Source organism: Chelonoidis abingdonii, chromosome 9, assembly GCF_003597395.2.
Source record: "Chelonoidis abingdonii isolate Lonesome George chromosome 9, CheloAbing_2.0, whole genome shotgun sequence".
Taxonomy (NCBI): Eukaryota; Metazoa; Chordata; order Testudines; family Testudinidae; genus Chelonoidis; species Chelonoidis abingdonii.
This window is the reverse complement of record NC_133777.1, coordinates 82235207-82250614: the sequence shown is the minus strand read 5'-3', so window position 1 is coordinate 82250614 and position 15408 is coordinate 82235207. Positions and strand designations below refer to the sequence as shown.

Sequence of the window (15408 nt, the reverse complement as noted above, 5' to 3'; positions counted from 1 at the left end):
CCGTAGCGGACCAGGTGTACAGCCAGCGCTGCAGGAAGGGAGTTGCAGCGCTGGCTGAGCTCTGTAAGTGTGGACACCTGGTAAGTTGCAGCGCTGTAACCCCCTCACCAGCGCTGCAACTTGCAAGTGTAGCCAAGCCCTGAATGAGATAATCCAAAGGGGGCGGTGAAGAGGGGAGCAACCAAGTCATCACTAATTCTGATCTCCAAGAAGCATGGTAAGTTACCTCTAGTTAAGCCATTTAATCAGCTACCCCTTTTCAAACATAGGTATTTTTAAAAATGTTACATCTTTATAAGGTGGAACAGATTTTTCTAATGTATCTTTTTGAAAAAACATATGTGAAGTGTTTTAGTTTGGGTACAATATACAACATGATGAAAATATTTTTTGACATTCTCTTCCTTGGGATGACTCAAAATTACATTTGTGGTTCCACTACTGAGGCCAAGGTAGGGAACAAGAGAGATTTTAGACAAGGAGCTAAGGCAACGGAGGGCACGGATTTGGGACTAGCTGGGCAAGGAGACTGGGCCAGTGAGTGGAAGGAGGAGGCTGGACTGTGATGAGAAGCCTACGGTGTGGAGACTGGGACTGGCTAGGTAAGGAAGAGCAAGGACTGGGACAGATTGAAGGAGACAAGGCAGAGTGGTATGCTTGGGCGGGGAGGGGACATAGAAGAATCTACGCCCCCTAGAGCATATTCCCCTACAGAGCCTAGAACAGAACTCAAGAATTCTGAGTCTCGCCATTTCTCTGCTATTAGCACATATCTGTGAAACCCATTGTGGATCCCGCTAGTGCTGGTCCACATAGCAGTAACATGTTATCCTCCTCCATTAGCTCAAGTGGCAGAAGATTGCACTGTGGATCTAAAGGTTCCAACCAAGCTGATGAATCACTTTAAAGCCAATATGATGCCACACAACGGAATTTTTTTTTTTTCCCAAAGCAAATAGGATGTTAGGAACCCAAGACAAACTCTCCATTAAAAAGACATTACAGGTGCAAAATCAAGCACTCAAAAGTTAAGAAAGGACAGAATTACAGTTGTAGGTCCCCACCGCCCTCTTGCCTTATGATACAGTCTTTAATTACAGGAGCACTAATGAACTATGTACTATTACCAATGTTTTAAATAAAATATGGAATTTTAGAATTCATCTTTTGAAAACATAACTTTCGGGAAACAAACCTAAAACAAAACCTTTTTACTGACTATGGAATGACTGTTACCAAGGACGTACATGGTCCAAACACTCATAGACAGGAGTCCCATTCAGATGTATTCTTATTTGGAAAGATCACAGTTCTAAAAAGAGCAAAAGTGCCAGAATATAAGCACATAAGACGACTAACCCCTAGGATGTTAAATGTCAATTTCCACTGTTTGTCTCAAAGCTGATTTCAGGTTTTAGCCCAGAGATAACTGAGGACAGCAGGAGGCCAGGACACCAGCATGGTCCTGATTCAGTAACATACTGTTGTGGGCTCTATCCTTTCTCAACACCACTCCCTCACTAACTGCTACAAAAAGTGTCCAGGCACTAAGACCAAGTTGTTTCCCAGTCATCTATTACACTTTCAGAGTGAAAGTAACAGCAACTCACACCTCTCTGTCATTCCATGTCCTCCAACATCGCTGCCATCATCACCAGCCCTTTCAGTGTTTAACAGTATTCAGATCTATCCACTTCCATGTTGTTAGTATAATACACTGCATCTTACCCAATATCCATAATATTAAGGTCCCAAATGTCACAGCCATGCCATCCAGTTTTCCAAATGCTCCTGTTTTTACTATATCACCATGTAACACAATTTTAAAAAATCACAACTTTTCATGTCTGATTTTGAGCCAAAAAATAAAATATATTTAAATATTCCAGTATTAAACATTAGCATAAAATAGATTTGGTAAGCGGATGCAAGCCCCTTTCGCTTTTAGGTCACTTATTCAAATCTAGTTCAAAATGATCGGCACTGTGCACTACCAGCCATTTCAGTGTTTATAAGATCTGTTGCTAAGCAGTACAATTCCCAGTGGGCTTGGGGTGGAGGGGCCACCTACCTGTGATGTTATCTGATTAAAATATTACCATATAGATCATTGTTGCAACCGCTGTTATATATTTGCAACAATTCTTGTACAAACTGTGGCATGTAAGATGTCTATGAAAAGGTTATGATCGGCTGGTTATGATTATGCTATCTGTATACATATATCATTTTTGGTATTTGAGGTTATGAATATTGGCTCTATATCTGGATTTCAAATGTTTGCTCCTGGGGTAATGCCCACAAGGTAGTTAGCCAGTACATCTTAGAGGGACTATTTAAATTAAACAAGGAAATTAAATGGCTCATTAAGAAACACTTACCGGACAATGGACCATGGGAGACGCCCATCTACACTGAAGGGACTGTCCTGCAAACATGCTGTGTGAAGTATAGGTAATGGCTTCTACTGTGTCCACATCTTCCTGCTTGATATGCGACTTGCCCATCTGACTCCAAACACTGTCTTTTCACCTATAATTTTCCACTAGCTGTGCTGAGGGCTTTGTTTGAAATAATGGGTTCCCTCCACATGGCAGAAGATATAAAAGGCCCTGGAAACCCTTCCATTTTGCCTCTTTTCTGCTCCAGCCTCTGGACTATGAACTTATTAATGGAAGCATTCTAACCAAGGAATTGAGGACCTTCCAATGATTTGAAAGCAGCCAGAGACTTGACTTAAGCCAGCAATTTATTCCATCACTGCTACATGCCTGAACCAAGAACTTTGCAATTATTGTATGTATTTAATTCCTTTAACCAATTTTAATTCTCAACTTTCTTTCTTTTTATGAATAAAAACTTTTAGATACCAAAAGATTGGCATCAGCATGATTTTTGGGTAAGATCTAAGTTAGGGCCTGTGGGGTGGGCCGTCGCTATGCGCGACTCATGAGACGTTTGATGGTCTCGGACACTATCCGGTGGTCCAGGTGTTGGGCACAATGTGGTATGATTAAGTCTTAAGTTATGGTGCTTAAGTAAGAAAAAGAGAAACTTCATTAGCCAAATTGTAATTGCAAAAATTGTTGTTAAAATTTTATAATAGAGTCTTGAAAGCAAAGACATGAAAAGTTAACCCAACTCCCCATATTAGTCATGGATCTTCTGGCTAAACTCAGATTTAAGAGCGGGCTGGGATTGGGTGAAAGCTATTGACTAGAGATTGAATTGAATGAATCCTCCAAAGTGGGTTGCTGTTCATAGCTTCTTGCCTCGAAGTTCTGTAATAAGGTTATTTTAGCTAAAAGTATGTGTGGCATATATTAAGTAATAAGACTAATGTACGTGTATAATGACAATGTTTATTGTTCATTTTTAGAAAAAAAAGGTGTTATAATAAACGTGGAAGTTCCCTTATGCAGGTTCAAAAGAAGTGTCAAGAAGGAAAAAAAGGACAAAGAACAAAATGAGTTAACTAATGAAAAAAAAATAATGAACCACTGACCCACTCCACAGTCAAGACTTGTAGCTGACAACCAGAAAATGGGCGGGTCTTCAATGGTCCCACGCAGCTATGAGATCTGTGCAAAACACTGCCAAGCACTAATTGAATGTGTTTAGGTTTCTTTTCTCACCGAAAGGAAGCGCTACCGAAGACCTAGCAGCCCTGCCATCCTTGGAACCAGAAACTGGATTTGATGTAAAGGTCCACCAACGAAAGACTGCTTTGGTTCCATGCTGAAAAAGCCCTTATTAAGTCCATGCTGACTACCAACCCGCTGTTGAAGTGCAGGACTGACTTGCCAAAGTCCAGGAATCTACAGAAAGGACATTTTGTGACCCAGGCTTGGAATTGGTATGTCGGGATTTATTCTACAGGCTGCGCCCTGTGTCCTGGAGAATGACTAATTAATGTACCCCCCCTGAGCCTATTAATGTCGATGCCTTTTGAAAGTACCTGAGAAAGTAATATAACAGGTGTTATTAGTACACACAAGACAAATGCATTGAATATCACTGAGGCTGGAAGGCATGCAGAGTGGATCTAGGTATGGTAGGAGATTTGGGATTTCCTGAAATACCAGGCTGATGGCATTCGGAGTGATCTTGAGTACCAGACTGGCCCACTGCCTTACAGGACGCATCAGAAATAGCCATCTGATCTTGTGATCATGGACGTACGTGGATCACTTCTGGGTGGAAGTGGGCTTCCGCAGGGCAGGGGTGTGCGCCCTTAATGGGATGAATGTTGTACTTATGTCCCCAGAAAACGATCAGGGACAGTAAAAAGACAAACACATCCTGTTGCCAACGAGCTTTTGAGCAGTGGAAGGCCCAGGAAGGAACCTACCACATTTGACTCCCGCTGGATTGGTTTCCAACCTGGAGAATAGAGGGGGCTATTGCTGCATCCTTCTCCTCACGGGCTAATGCTGTGCCTCTGGTCACCCTCATTCTGATTGTTTGTTTTTAAGATGCCCTCCGTAAGCTTGGCACCCCCGTCCCCCAGAGCTCGGCTGATGTTACCCCATTAGGCGTTCTCGTTGCCTAGCATCGGGTGCTTACCCCTCAACCTTATCTAAGCAAATGGAGTATGAAAAACTCAGCAAAAAGCTTTGAGTATTCTCAAAGGGGGGGGATGTTGAGGGTGGGAAAAAGCTCCCAAAAAGGGGGGGGTCAGTAAGTATGGGTTAAGGATATAGTTAATTAAAAGATCCGGTAGTTAATGAATTGTAAATGATGAATTGTAGCACCTGTGACATCTCTGTAAACAAGTAAGTATATAAGACATGGCAACGGATAGTAAATTCGTGCAAGATTTGAAGAGTTGCATCTCCGTGCACCTTATTGAGATCAAATAAACTGTCTGTACCTCTCCACACCGGTGTGGTATTTTGGGGACAAAGCACACCGGGCAACGAACCCCTAGCTGTTGCCCTGCAACACAGGGACATCTACAACGAACACATCACCGACACACCGCCAGTACTAGAGTGAGCCGATGTGGCTCCACGCACCCCCCCGGGGGAGGGGAAAAACCCCCACGGGGGGGAGGGGAAAACCCTTACAACCCCCCTACTAAACTACATCCCCTGAGTCCTGAACCCACCGATCTGGATTCCACCTCGTGAGGGTCACCCTGTCCCCATTACCCGGCCTGCTTGCTCTAATCATGACTATGTGTAACCCATTAGATGAGCGATGTACCCTCACTGCTCCTCTACTATACTTTGACCCCACTCACCGTACACCCCGCATTGGGGACATTACAGACTGTATGTACTATATGCTAACCCATAACCAAATACCAGCGTCCCCCCATATTCTGTGTGTTGCCCCCGATGACTAATGACTGACATGCCAAACTCTGTGTATCATCCTTATTTAAATATTCTCTAATAAACATATTGACTTGGATCCAGTTCTTTGGGATCACAAGAACCTTTTATTTAAAGATATTGGTTTTAAAGAACCACTCATCTCTAAGCTTAGTGTTTTCGGTGTAATACGAGGACTGGAATGCCTAAGGAAACTGCTCTTATGACTTCTTTTTAGCCAGTGTGGTGAAGTAGAAGTTTACTTTTGTTGCTGGTTTGGTATATCCTATGGGGGATTAGCCAGGAGTCTTAGGGTGCATCTGCCCTATTTCTCAGCAGTTTGTCCTGAATTTGGCATCCTCAGTTGTGGCCCACTGAGGCATAGTTACACTACCCATAACTGTTGGGGGGAAAAAATGTTCTTGGTGAGAGAGAGAGAAAAAAGACTAAGTCATCAATTTATGCAGTTTATGCTCTTCCTTCAGTGACAATTTTAAGTCAAAATTTTAAAAAGTGATTTTGAATGACCAACCTGATATACCTTAAAAGGCCTTGATTTTCACAAAGTGCTAAGCATCAATCCTCTAAAATTCAGGCACTCAAAAATCACTAGTCATAAGACTTGGCTTCACCCTTAGTTGCAAAAAAAACCTCCAAACCGAAAGTAAATCAAGGTAGTGAAATGAAAGTCTGCAGACAACTCCAGAGCTTTTGGCACTGCGCACAGATTTCACATTTACTAAAATTAACAAGACACTAGTCACTTCTATGATTGCTATTCAACTATTTAAGGCAGCAGTGAAACTGTCAAGAATCACGCCAATTTCATTCTGTGGATACTTGAAAACAGGATGTACAGCAATAGGGCAATTACATCTACATACTATGCAAGAGAGAGGTTAAGAAGAGAAACTGAGGGGTAGGAAGAGTAGTGGTGACCCAACACTTTCAGGGTAGCTAGCACATATTAGTTTCTCCACCGCCCCCCTTCCTTTCTCCAAAAAAATAGGAGACTTTGGGTTGACGGAATGTAAAGGGTGAGGAGCCTAGAGATCCTTCTCCTTTCCAGTATCCAAAGGTAGGGGGAGGAAGGAAAGCAGGCTTCAAATTTATCAGAAACCAATCAGCCACTGAATGGAACAGAAGATGTATTCCCTTCCCTGCGCAAGGTCCATAGACAGAAACTGGGTAAGAATCTCAGCTGGGGGTGAGGGGCTTCTGACTGAAATGCGTTTCCCCCTCCCAGGGCCTTGTGGATGCCTTTGACATCTTATGTATCAGCCTCTCCGAGTAGCAAGTGTCTAGTATATTTTTCAAGTACTTGATGCCTAGAAGGACTTGAAAAATATACCAGACATTTATTTCATGTTTTCACATGGTCTCTGCTCTCATTTGCTGGCTGCCTCAGTAGGGGGCAAGGCCTGAATCATCCTCTCGTCTTAGGTCTTGTCTATACTAAGAAAGTACAGTATATTAACTAATGTAACAGCTTTAAATATGATTTTGCCTTAGAGAAGACAAAGACAGTTGTGTTGTATTAAAAAAAATAATAAAAAAAAGTTAACTGGTCATGGTTAATCCCAAAACAAAAATCACATTTAATGTTATGTATATGATCATGCATTCCCTACCCCACCCCCACTACAGACAATGCTCATAAAGATGGTTGTTCTAAATTAGGGTTAGCTGTTCTGCAGGAAGAGGGAGTATTTCACTTCTCAGCACCATTAACTTGGCACTCCCTCATTCCCTCCTTCAAACACTACATTTATTTCATAATAAAAAGAAAAGATTACCTTAATTTAACTTATTTTCCACCCAATGGAAATAAACTCTGCATTCCAGCTAAAAATTTATATGCCAAATTTAAAATACACAAGTTAAAAATCACTAAAAACAGACTACAGAATAGATTAGGGATGGGCAAACTTTTTGGCTTGAGGGCCACATCTGGGAATAGAAACTGTATAGCGGGCCATGAATGCTCAAAAAATGGGGTTGGGGTGTGGGAGGAAGCAAGGGCTCTGGCTGGGGGTGCAAGCTCCAGGGTGGGACCAGAAATGAGAGGTTATGGGTGAAGGAGGGAGCTCTGGGCTGGGGAGTGGGGCGCAGGGGGAAGTGAGGGCTCCAGCTTGAGATGCAGGCTCTGGGGTGGGGCTGGAGATGAGGGGTTTGGGGTGCAGGAGGGTGCTCTGGGCTGGGACCAAGGGGTTTGGAAGGCAGGAGGGGGATCAGGGCTGGGGCAGGGGTGTGGAAAAGGGTGCAGGCTCCAGGGAGCACTTACCTCAAGCGGCTCCTGGAAGCAGCAGCATGTCCCTTCTCTGGCTTCTATGCAGAGGCATGACCAGATGGCTCTGCCCACTGCCCCACCCGCAGGCACTGCCCCTGCAGCTCCCATTGGAGAGTGGAGGCCCTTGGGTGCCCCTACGTGTAGGAGCCAGGGTGGGGGGAAGTGACTTTCTGTACCTCATGGGAACACCCTATACTCCCACGTTCATCCTTATAATAAGATTGTGTGCTATCTAATGCAAAGTCTGTCATGTGGGGTGCCTTCGGAAGGTTCATGATGTACTGAGCATTGTCGTTATAGTAATGTTAGTTATGTGTCCTCATGGCTTAAAGCAAGCTCAGGCAAACACTCTCCAAGAACAGAGAGGCAGTTCACACCTCATCAGGGCATGTGCGGAACAAATCCATCCCAGTCTCAAAGGAAAGACACTGGCCTAGGCAACAAAGGTCTGTTGGACTCTTGAGTGAGTCAGCTCCACTTCCTTTGGTCAGTTTGGGACTGCGATGAGGTAATGCTCACCTGACACTGAAGGGGAGAGGGACGGCAAAGCCAAGAGGGAAGAAAGAACATGATAAAAGGGAGAGACATTTGCCATGCTTGTCCTCTCTCTTCCACCTCCATCTACAGACATTACCACCAAGTGACTGAAGTGCTGATCAAAGGGGAACAGCCTGGCTGAAGAGCAACCAGTCAGCCTGTGGTGAAAAGCATCTAAGTTTGTAAGGGAACTGAAAGTGTTAAATTCAGCTTAGAATGTGTTTTGCTTTTATTTCATTTGACCAAATCTGACTTATTGTGCTTTGGCTTATAATCACTTAAAATCTATCTTTGTAATTAATACATTTGTTTTTCTACCTGAAGCAGTGCATTTGGTTTGAAGCGTGTCACAGACTCGCTTTGTTAAATTTCTTTGTTAAATTGATGAACTCTCATAAGCTCGCAGCATCCAGCAGACATAACTGGACACTGCAAAACGGAGGTTCCTAATGTTGTGTATGGGATCGGAGATTTTGGCTAGTGTCATTCGGTTGCACAATCCAAAGAGCAGCTCACATGCCAGAGGCTGTGCATGAACAGCCTAGGAGTGGGGATCTCACAGTAGAGCAGGGTAAGGTTGGCTCCCAGAGTTGAGGATTGAGGTGACCTCGCAGATCACCAGTCCAGATAACATCAGAGGAGAATATCACAGGGAGCCATGGTGTGGCCCCCAACTCTACTTCCTGGAGCCACATGGAGTGGTTCCCAACCCTGCTCCCTGGCTGGAGTACCTGAGCGGGGCAAGCCCCACACCGCGCTCCCCAGTGCAAGCTTGAGGGCTGAATTAAAACAGCTGGTGGGCTGGATCCTGCCCGCGGGCCATAGTTTTCCCACCCTGGAATCGATATTGCATTTAGCTCTGCTTTAGCCACACTAATGACTGCTACAAAAATAGCAGTCTAACAGGTCATAGTTCAACATCAAGGCTATTTGGTCAAGTTTTCCACAGAGAAGAGAAAGTACAAAAACTACATTACAAAAATGTGAAGGGTGCAAAGAAAGGCACTCAGGAAACGAGAAAGTTATGATGCCTTGTGCAACTTTAACTCGGTCCCTTGTAAGTAAGCCTTTTTCTACTATCACATGCTATTTTTAACATCCCAGATCCCTGCCTCATTCAGAGCACAAGATGGATGGTGCTCAGTGAATGAAACAGCTGTTCAGTAGTTCTTCTCATATTTATTGTTAAGCGTATGGCTCCTACTTCATTTGTCGTACACATCCAAATCCTGCACTGAATAAGGATTTCTCATTTAATAAATCTTTCCAGAGTGATCATCGAAGTATTAGCTAGTGACTCACACACATTAATGAATTTATCCCCACAACATCCCTATTACACATATGCAAAACTGAGGCACAGAGAAATGAAGTGACTAGCGTAAGATCACACAGGGAGACTGTGGCAGAGAGAGGAACAGAACTCAAACCTCCTGGGTTTCTGTTGCCACAAGTCCATTTATCCTCTTACAGTAAGCTCCTGTCACATTCACCTTTCACTGTGATTAAAACTATGATGCTCTGGACTTAAACCAATTCACCACACAACACTACTCAGGTGCAAACAGAAAGTGACAGTCCTGAAGGAGATAAAAAGCATATCATCATAAGCACAAGGGGATAAATAAAGATAGCACAAGCAATCTTCATTTTCTCACTTCCTGCTTAAGTCCTTCACTTTGTGACTTGAGCATTTTTATAATGCGTTTCTGTATTAAATACTATGAACTTTTTAACGTTCAATTAGTTCCTTTTGAGTCCTGCCTCTTTCCTGAACACCTTCACTAACCCGTAAGACACAGCACTGCCTATTAAACTTTCCGAAGCTACACATGTATGTGCAAAAATAACAAAGTTAGCATGGCACTAAAGATTACAAAAGCCAGTGCGCATGCATGAAGTATATACTCTTACAGTTTTGATAAAACACTAGCTTTAACCAGAGCACCAGAAGTCCCCAAATCAGATATGCCTAACTCTGACAAATTTCAAGTTGCTACCATCTATTACCAATGTGCTTGAGCTGTTTAAAATAAAAAGTATTTTTTTTCACCATTTCTCCAAAACTGCAGAACAATTGATTCAAGTGTTCAGAAAATTTTCATTCTAAAACTGAGAAAAGTATCTCAAATTTCAGCCAGAAAACTATTAAAGAAAAAAAGACTGAAGTTACAATCAATTGAAAATAACCCCTTGGAATGAAAACACGTATGCGATCTCAACTATAGGGGTCCCTATTTGAAATGCCTGCAACAAAACTGAAATTGAGGCATCTTCTGATAGTTCACAAAAAGCTATCAGCAAGATGCTTCAGCAAATTAATTGAAGAGATGCTGCCAGGTCAACCCTGGTTCCAAGGTTTTACAAAATCTAGGATAAAACGTGTTTTGTTTTTATTCCAATGAAAAGTTCTAGAATTAAACTTTCCTCTGCATGACAGAATCATGGAGTGCTAGCAATTCACAGTTAGAGGCGAGCAGAGATTCAGGTTCAGCCTATTTTTCAAAAGGCTCAAGAATCTACATGCATACTCAAGTAGTCCTGGAAACTGCTATTTCTCATCAGAGGCTGGGATAGAGCTGCTGGTACAAATTTGGGATCATTTCATCAAGGGATTCCTGAGATACAGAGCATAGGGAAGACCGGCCAGTACATTTTTCCCAGCCATATAACATTTTTGCACATTTCTGTGGCATAGATTATGGCACTGATCTGGATAAAATTGAGATTACCCAATTGAATTTGACCTCAGTACATTGTGTGACACAGTGGGATGTGTGTGAAAGAAAGGGACAGGTCTCCATCAGACTGGGAACTCCATTTTGTTTGGTGATTTCCACTTTTGTACAATCTCCCATTATGTGTGCTAACTGCCATTTTGCGTTCAGTGTTGAAAAGTCAAGGTCAATCTGGCAAGGTCAGTCTATTCCAGACACTTCTCTCCCACAGAAGAGCGTGGGACACCCCAGTGAGGATCACCAATGAGAGTATCCTCAAGGGCCATCAACTGATTCTCCACTGGTCCACCTCAGGGGACAGTGGATTTCTTGACATGGAACTCTCTTGGCTGGGATTGGAATTACCCAGTGTAGGTACATGACCAAAGGGGAACAGAGACTGTTTTTAAGGAAGGGTATCCTTTCTGAGAAGAGGGCCCATCCGCCACCTCAGAAGATGGGCTGGAGGAAAAGAGAGCAGGAAGGGACCTGCAATGCTGACCAGACCTTGGACTCTCAAAGGGAGAGATCAGATTAAGGGGTGGAGAGGTGGGGTGAAGAAAGACATGTCTCAGGACTAAGGCGCTCTGTCCCACTCTAATGGTGGCTGGGCCTGCTGCAGCCTTAGCTAACAAACTTGGATCTTTAACTCCAACAGCAGAGTTGCATGGTTTTAGATCCAGAGGTTCTAGCTTTGCTCCCCACTGCTGACAACTCACCCAGGGCATCCCATCACAAATGTACTGTGAGACTGGGAATCTTGAACCAGGTGCCATGCACTGTGTCAACCACGTAAAGGAGCTCAATCCATAACACACATATGTGGGCCAGGTCAGTATTAGGTAAATAGGCACCTATTCTTCAATGGGATAGCTAACACATTAAAACCCTAGCAGTGACAGGACAGGCTGTAGTTTTACCTCAATAATACTGGTTGACTTGAAGTGTCACCTCAATTAGTTACTGTGAGGTAAAACTACAACTTGCCCAACCTACACTAGGATTTTAATATGTACTGACTAGCTCACTGTAAAAAAAACCCACCAACACCCCACAAAGCAAACAATAGCCCTTGTACCTGAGCACTACCAAAAGACTGAATACAAATCCTGCCCTCAGCTGATTTCTGAGAATGTCTGGTATGCACAGTACTACTCAGACTCCTTTCTGCTGGGACTGTAAAAGAGCTTCTTTAGGAAATATTGCCCGAATTGCAGGCTGTGTTATAAGGCAGCAGTTTTAAGTCCCCAAATTAAGATTAAAAAATTGTCTCTTAAACAGAAAGGTTTACTCAAAGTGCTCTATAATCTACATGTGTAAGACGACTGTTTTGAAAACTGGCATGTCACAACAAGGAGAGACTCTGGGATATAAAATTTGGAGTCACGTGGTCAAGAAATTCCTGACATACAAGTATGAGAGGGGTAGCCCCATTAGTCTGTATCCACAAAAACTAGGAGTCCAGTGACACCTTAAAGACTAAGATTTATTTGGGCATAAACTTTCATGGGTAAAAACTTCACACCATTAATTTGGGCCTGAATAGGGACTGGGAGCGGCTGGCTCACTACAAAAGCAATTTTTCCCCTCTTGGTATTGACACCTCATCATCAATTATTGAGAATGGACCACAACCACCCTGACTGAATTGGCCTTGTTAACACGGAAAAGGATAAATGGACACAAATCAGATATTAGGAATGGCAATATACAAAAACCTGTAGGAGAGCACTTCAACCTCCCTGGCCACACTATAGCAGACCTCAAGGTGGCCATCCTGCAGCTAAAAAACTTCAGGACCAGACTTCAAAGAGAAACTGCTGAGCTTCAATTCGTCTGCAAATTTGACACCATCAGCTCAGGGTTGAACAAAGACTGTGAATGGCTTGCCAACTACAGAACCAGTTTCTCCTCCCTTGGTTTTCACACCTCAACTGCTAGAACAGGGCCTCATCCTCCCTGATTGAACTAACCTCGTTATCTCTAGCTTGCTTGCTAGCATATATATACCTGCCCCTGGAAATTTCCACTACATTCATCTGACGAAGTGGGTATTCACCCACGAAAGCTCATGATCCAAAACATCTGTTAGTCTATAAGGTGCCACAGGATTCTCTGCTGCTTGTTAACACTGGTTCTCCACTTGTAAGGTAACTCCCGCCTCTTCATTTGCCAGTATATTGATGCCTGTATCTGTAATTTTCACTCCATGCATCTGAAAAAGTGGTTTTTAACCCATGAAAGCTTATGCCCAAATAAATCTGTTAGTCCTTAAGGTGCCACCAGACTCCTCGTTGTTCCTGAGATACAGCCCCCTCCCCAACCAAAAAAAGCAAACTGCTTTTAAAACTCAGATTTATCAACTTTTTTTGCATGGCTGACTTTCTTATATCAAGCAACAAAGAGTCCTGTGGCACCTTATAAGCTAACAGATGTATTGGAGCACGAGCTTTCCTGGGTGAATGCCCACTTCGTCAGACGCATGACCCTGAGTTAAATGGTACCAGTTTTGAAATATTTCTGTATTATACTACAAAACTCTTCCTATCCCTCTACGAGCTACTGTTTCTTACAGAACTCTTTATGCATGATACACAGTGTTTTAGGTGAAACAGGTACTGCCCCTTGAACTGAAGATCCTTTGAGTTCAAATCCTCATCAGGAGATTTGCATGTTTTGCACATTAATGCTCTCCACCCACCTTTTTTTGGTATCTGGGGCCACAACTGGACTCCATTTGGAAGCCTGAGTAGTGTGGGCAACTCTGAGGAAGTTCAGCATCCCACAACCACATGCCCAATGCATCTGCCCAAGTGTCACCATTGAGTGTGGTGGCTAGTATGGCATGTGACACGGTGATGTGGGGCAGTGCCCTGAGTTTGACTAGCTACCACATTGAAAATGAAACCAGAGAAGCTAACACAGAGGACCCAGCAAGGACAAATCAGTTCTGTGACAGGAGAGGCTCACTGAACTTCTGCTAGGCCTGAGGGATCAGGTCTGTGCTGGGAGCTGGGAACAGACATTCAGTGATGAGATCAGGGGAGAACTCCTACTGAGATGAATGAAATACTTCATACCTCTGTGAGTCTCCCATTCTGCAGAAAGGTGCACTGCAGCCCTTCCCACACACCAGCCAAACATGGAGTAAGGGCTAGGAGCAGGCTCGGAAGGATTAGAATTTTAATCTGCAAAAGTGTTGATAAACATGGATTTCACCACACACACACACACTCCCAAAAGGATATTTCCATCGATAACTGGAATTCACAGCTAGAGAAAGAAAGAAATATATCGCTTGACAACTAAACGCTTGATTTAAGGACATTTATTTTCTATATTTTAGCATGATGTTGATACTTTGTGTTTTAACTTCTTTAATCTGAACATCTACTGTCATTAAATAATTGTCTGTTCCCCCAATTTCCTGCAACTGTGAAAATTTAAAGATAAAAACAGAAAAAAGATTTAAAATAAAATCAATATTATCCAGCAAAAATTATTTTAAAAAAAATATAAAAATCAAATTCTGCCAAGCCTAGCGATGAGTCATCTCCCCTCTCCCTCGCTGTCTCCTCCTGGCAGATAAACTCCTCACAGCCCATCGGGTACCGCCTTCCTTTCTCTTAGTAGGGGCATGGTGGAGCCAGGAAGGCATACCTTACAGATAAGTGATGTGTCCAGAAATTCCCATGTCCCTCAGTCATGCTCCCTTCACTACCACCACTGCCTCAGAGAAAAAAATGGAAATTCACTGCAAAAAACAAAGCTTCATTAATGCAGAGTTAAGATCGTCTAGCCTTGCCTCGTATGTGTTAAGAACATGGAAGGCGGCTAAACTTAAACCTCTGAAAACCAAGAAGAAGAATTAAGGTAAAGTCTCCCATACCACGCCCGCACGCAATCTTTACTCTGCCCCAGCTTATCTGTCAGAGAAAACAAAACTGTGTCCTTTCAGAGCACGTGGAGGCCTAGGATAAAAATCACATTTAGGATGGGCCAAGTGAACACAAGCTAGCTAAGCCCAACCTCCACTCGATCACTTCACTTACTCCAAAAAAAACCCCAAAGACTTGCCAGATGTTAATACCTGTTCATCCTTGGCCTAAGGGTTCCCTGAGACATCACTTTTGGTTCCCTAACTGAGCCTCATAGTACCCTCTGATGTGTGCAAGTAGACTGGTACAATCTCCCACCAGATAAACAATTACTCCTGAGGGCATTCTATGTCAAAATATTAAAAATTCTGCCCCCAGTCCCATCCTCTCCTGCCACCAGCTGAGCCAGGACTAGCAGCTGATACCGGCTCAGGTAAGAGCCAGTGGCTGAGGTGTTCCCAGCCCTGAGGTGATTTACCTCTCCGCCAGCTGCTCCAGGTGCCTGAAATGATATACCTGCGCCACTAGCAAATGGTGCGTGACTGCTCTTGCAGCTTCCCTTTGATTCCCTGTCAGAAAGCCATTTTTCTGTGGGGAAGCAAAGAAATCTGCGGGGGACATGAATTCTGCATATGTGCAACGGTGCAAAATTCCCCCAGGAGTAAACA

General features: G+C 43.4%; 1 protein-coding gene across 3 annotated transcripts in view; it reads right to left on the bottom strand.

The window, feature by feature from the left end:
* Window positions 1-15408, bottom strand: part of PIAS1 (protein inhibitor of activated STAT 1) — a 92004-nt gene that overhangs the window by 68021 nt on the left and 8575 nt on the right. Inside the window, exon 1 of one of the 3 annotated variants that reach the window (XM_032764397.2) lies at window positions 1220-1264. The exons of the other annotated variants lie outside the window; for them this stretch is intronic. Within the exon in view, the coding sequence (XP_032620288.1) occupies window positions 1220-1264 (45 nt within the window). Of the gene's footprint in view, window positions 1-1219; window positions 1265-15408 lie in introns of those variants that run through there. 3 annotated transcript variants of the gene reach the window in all.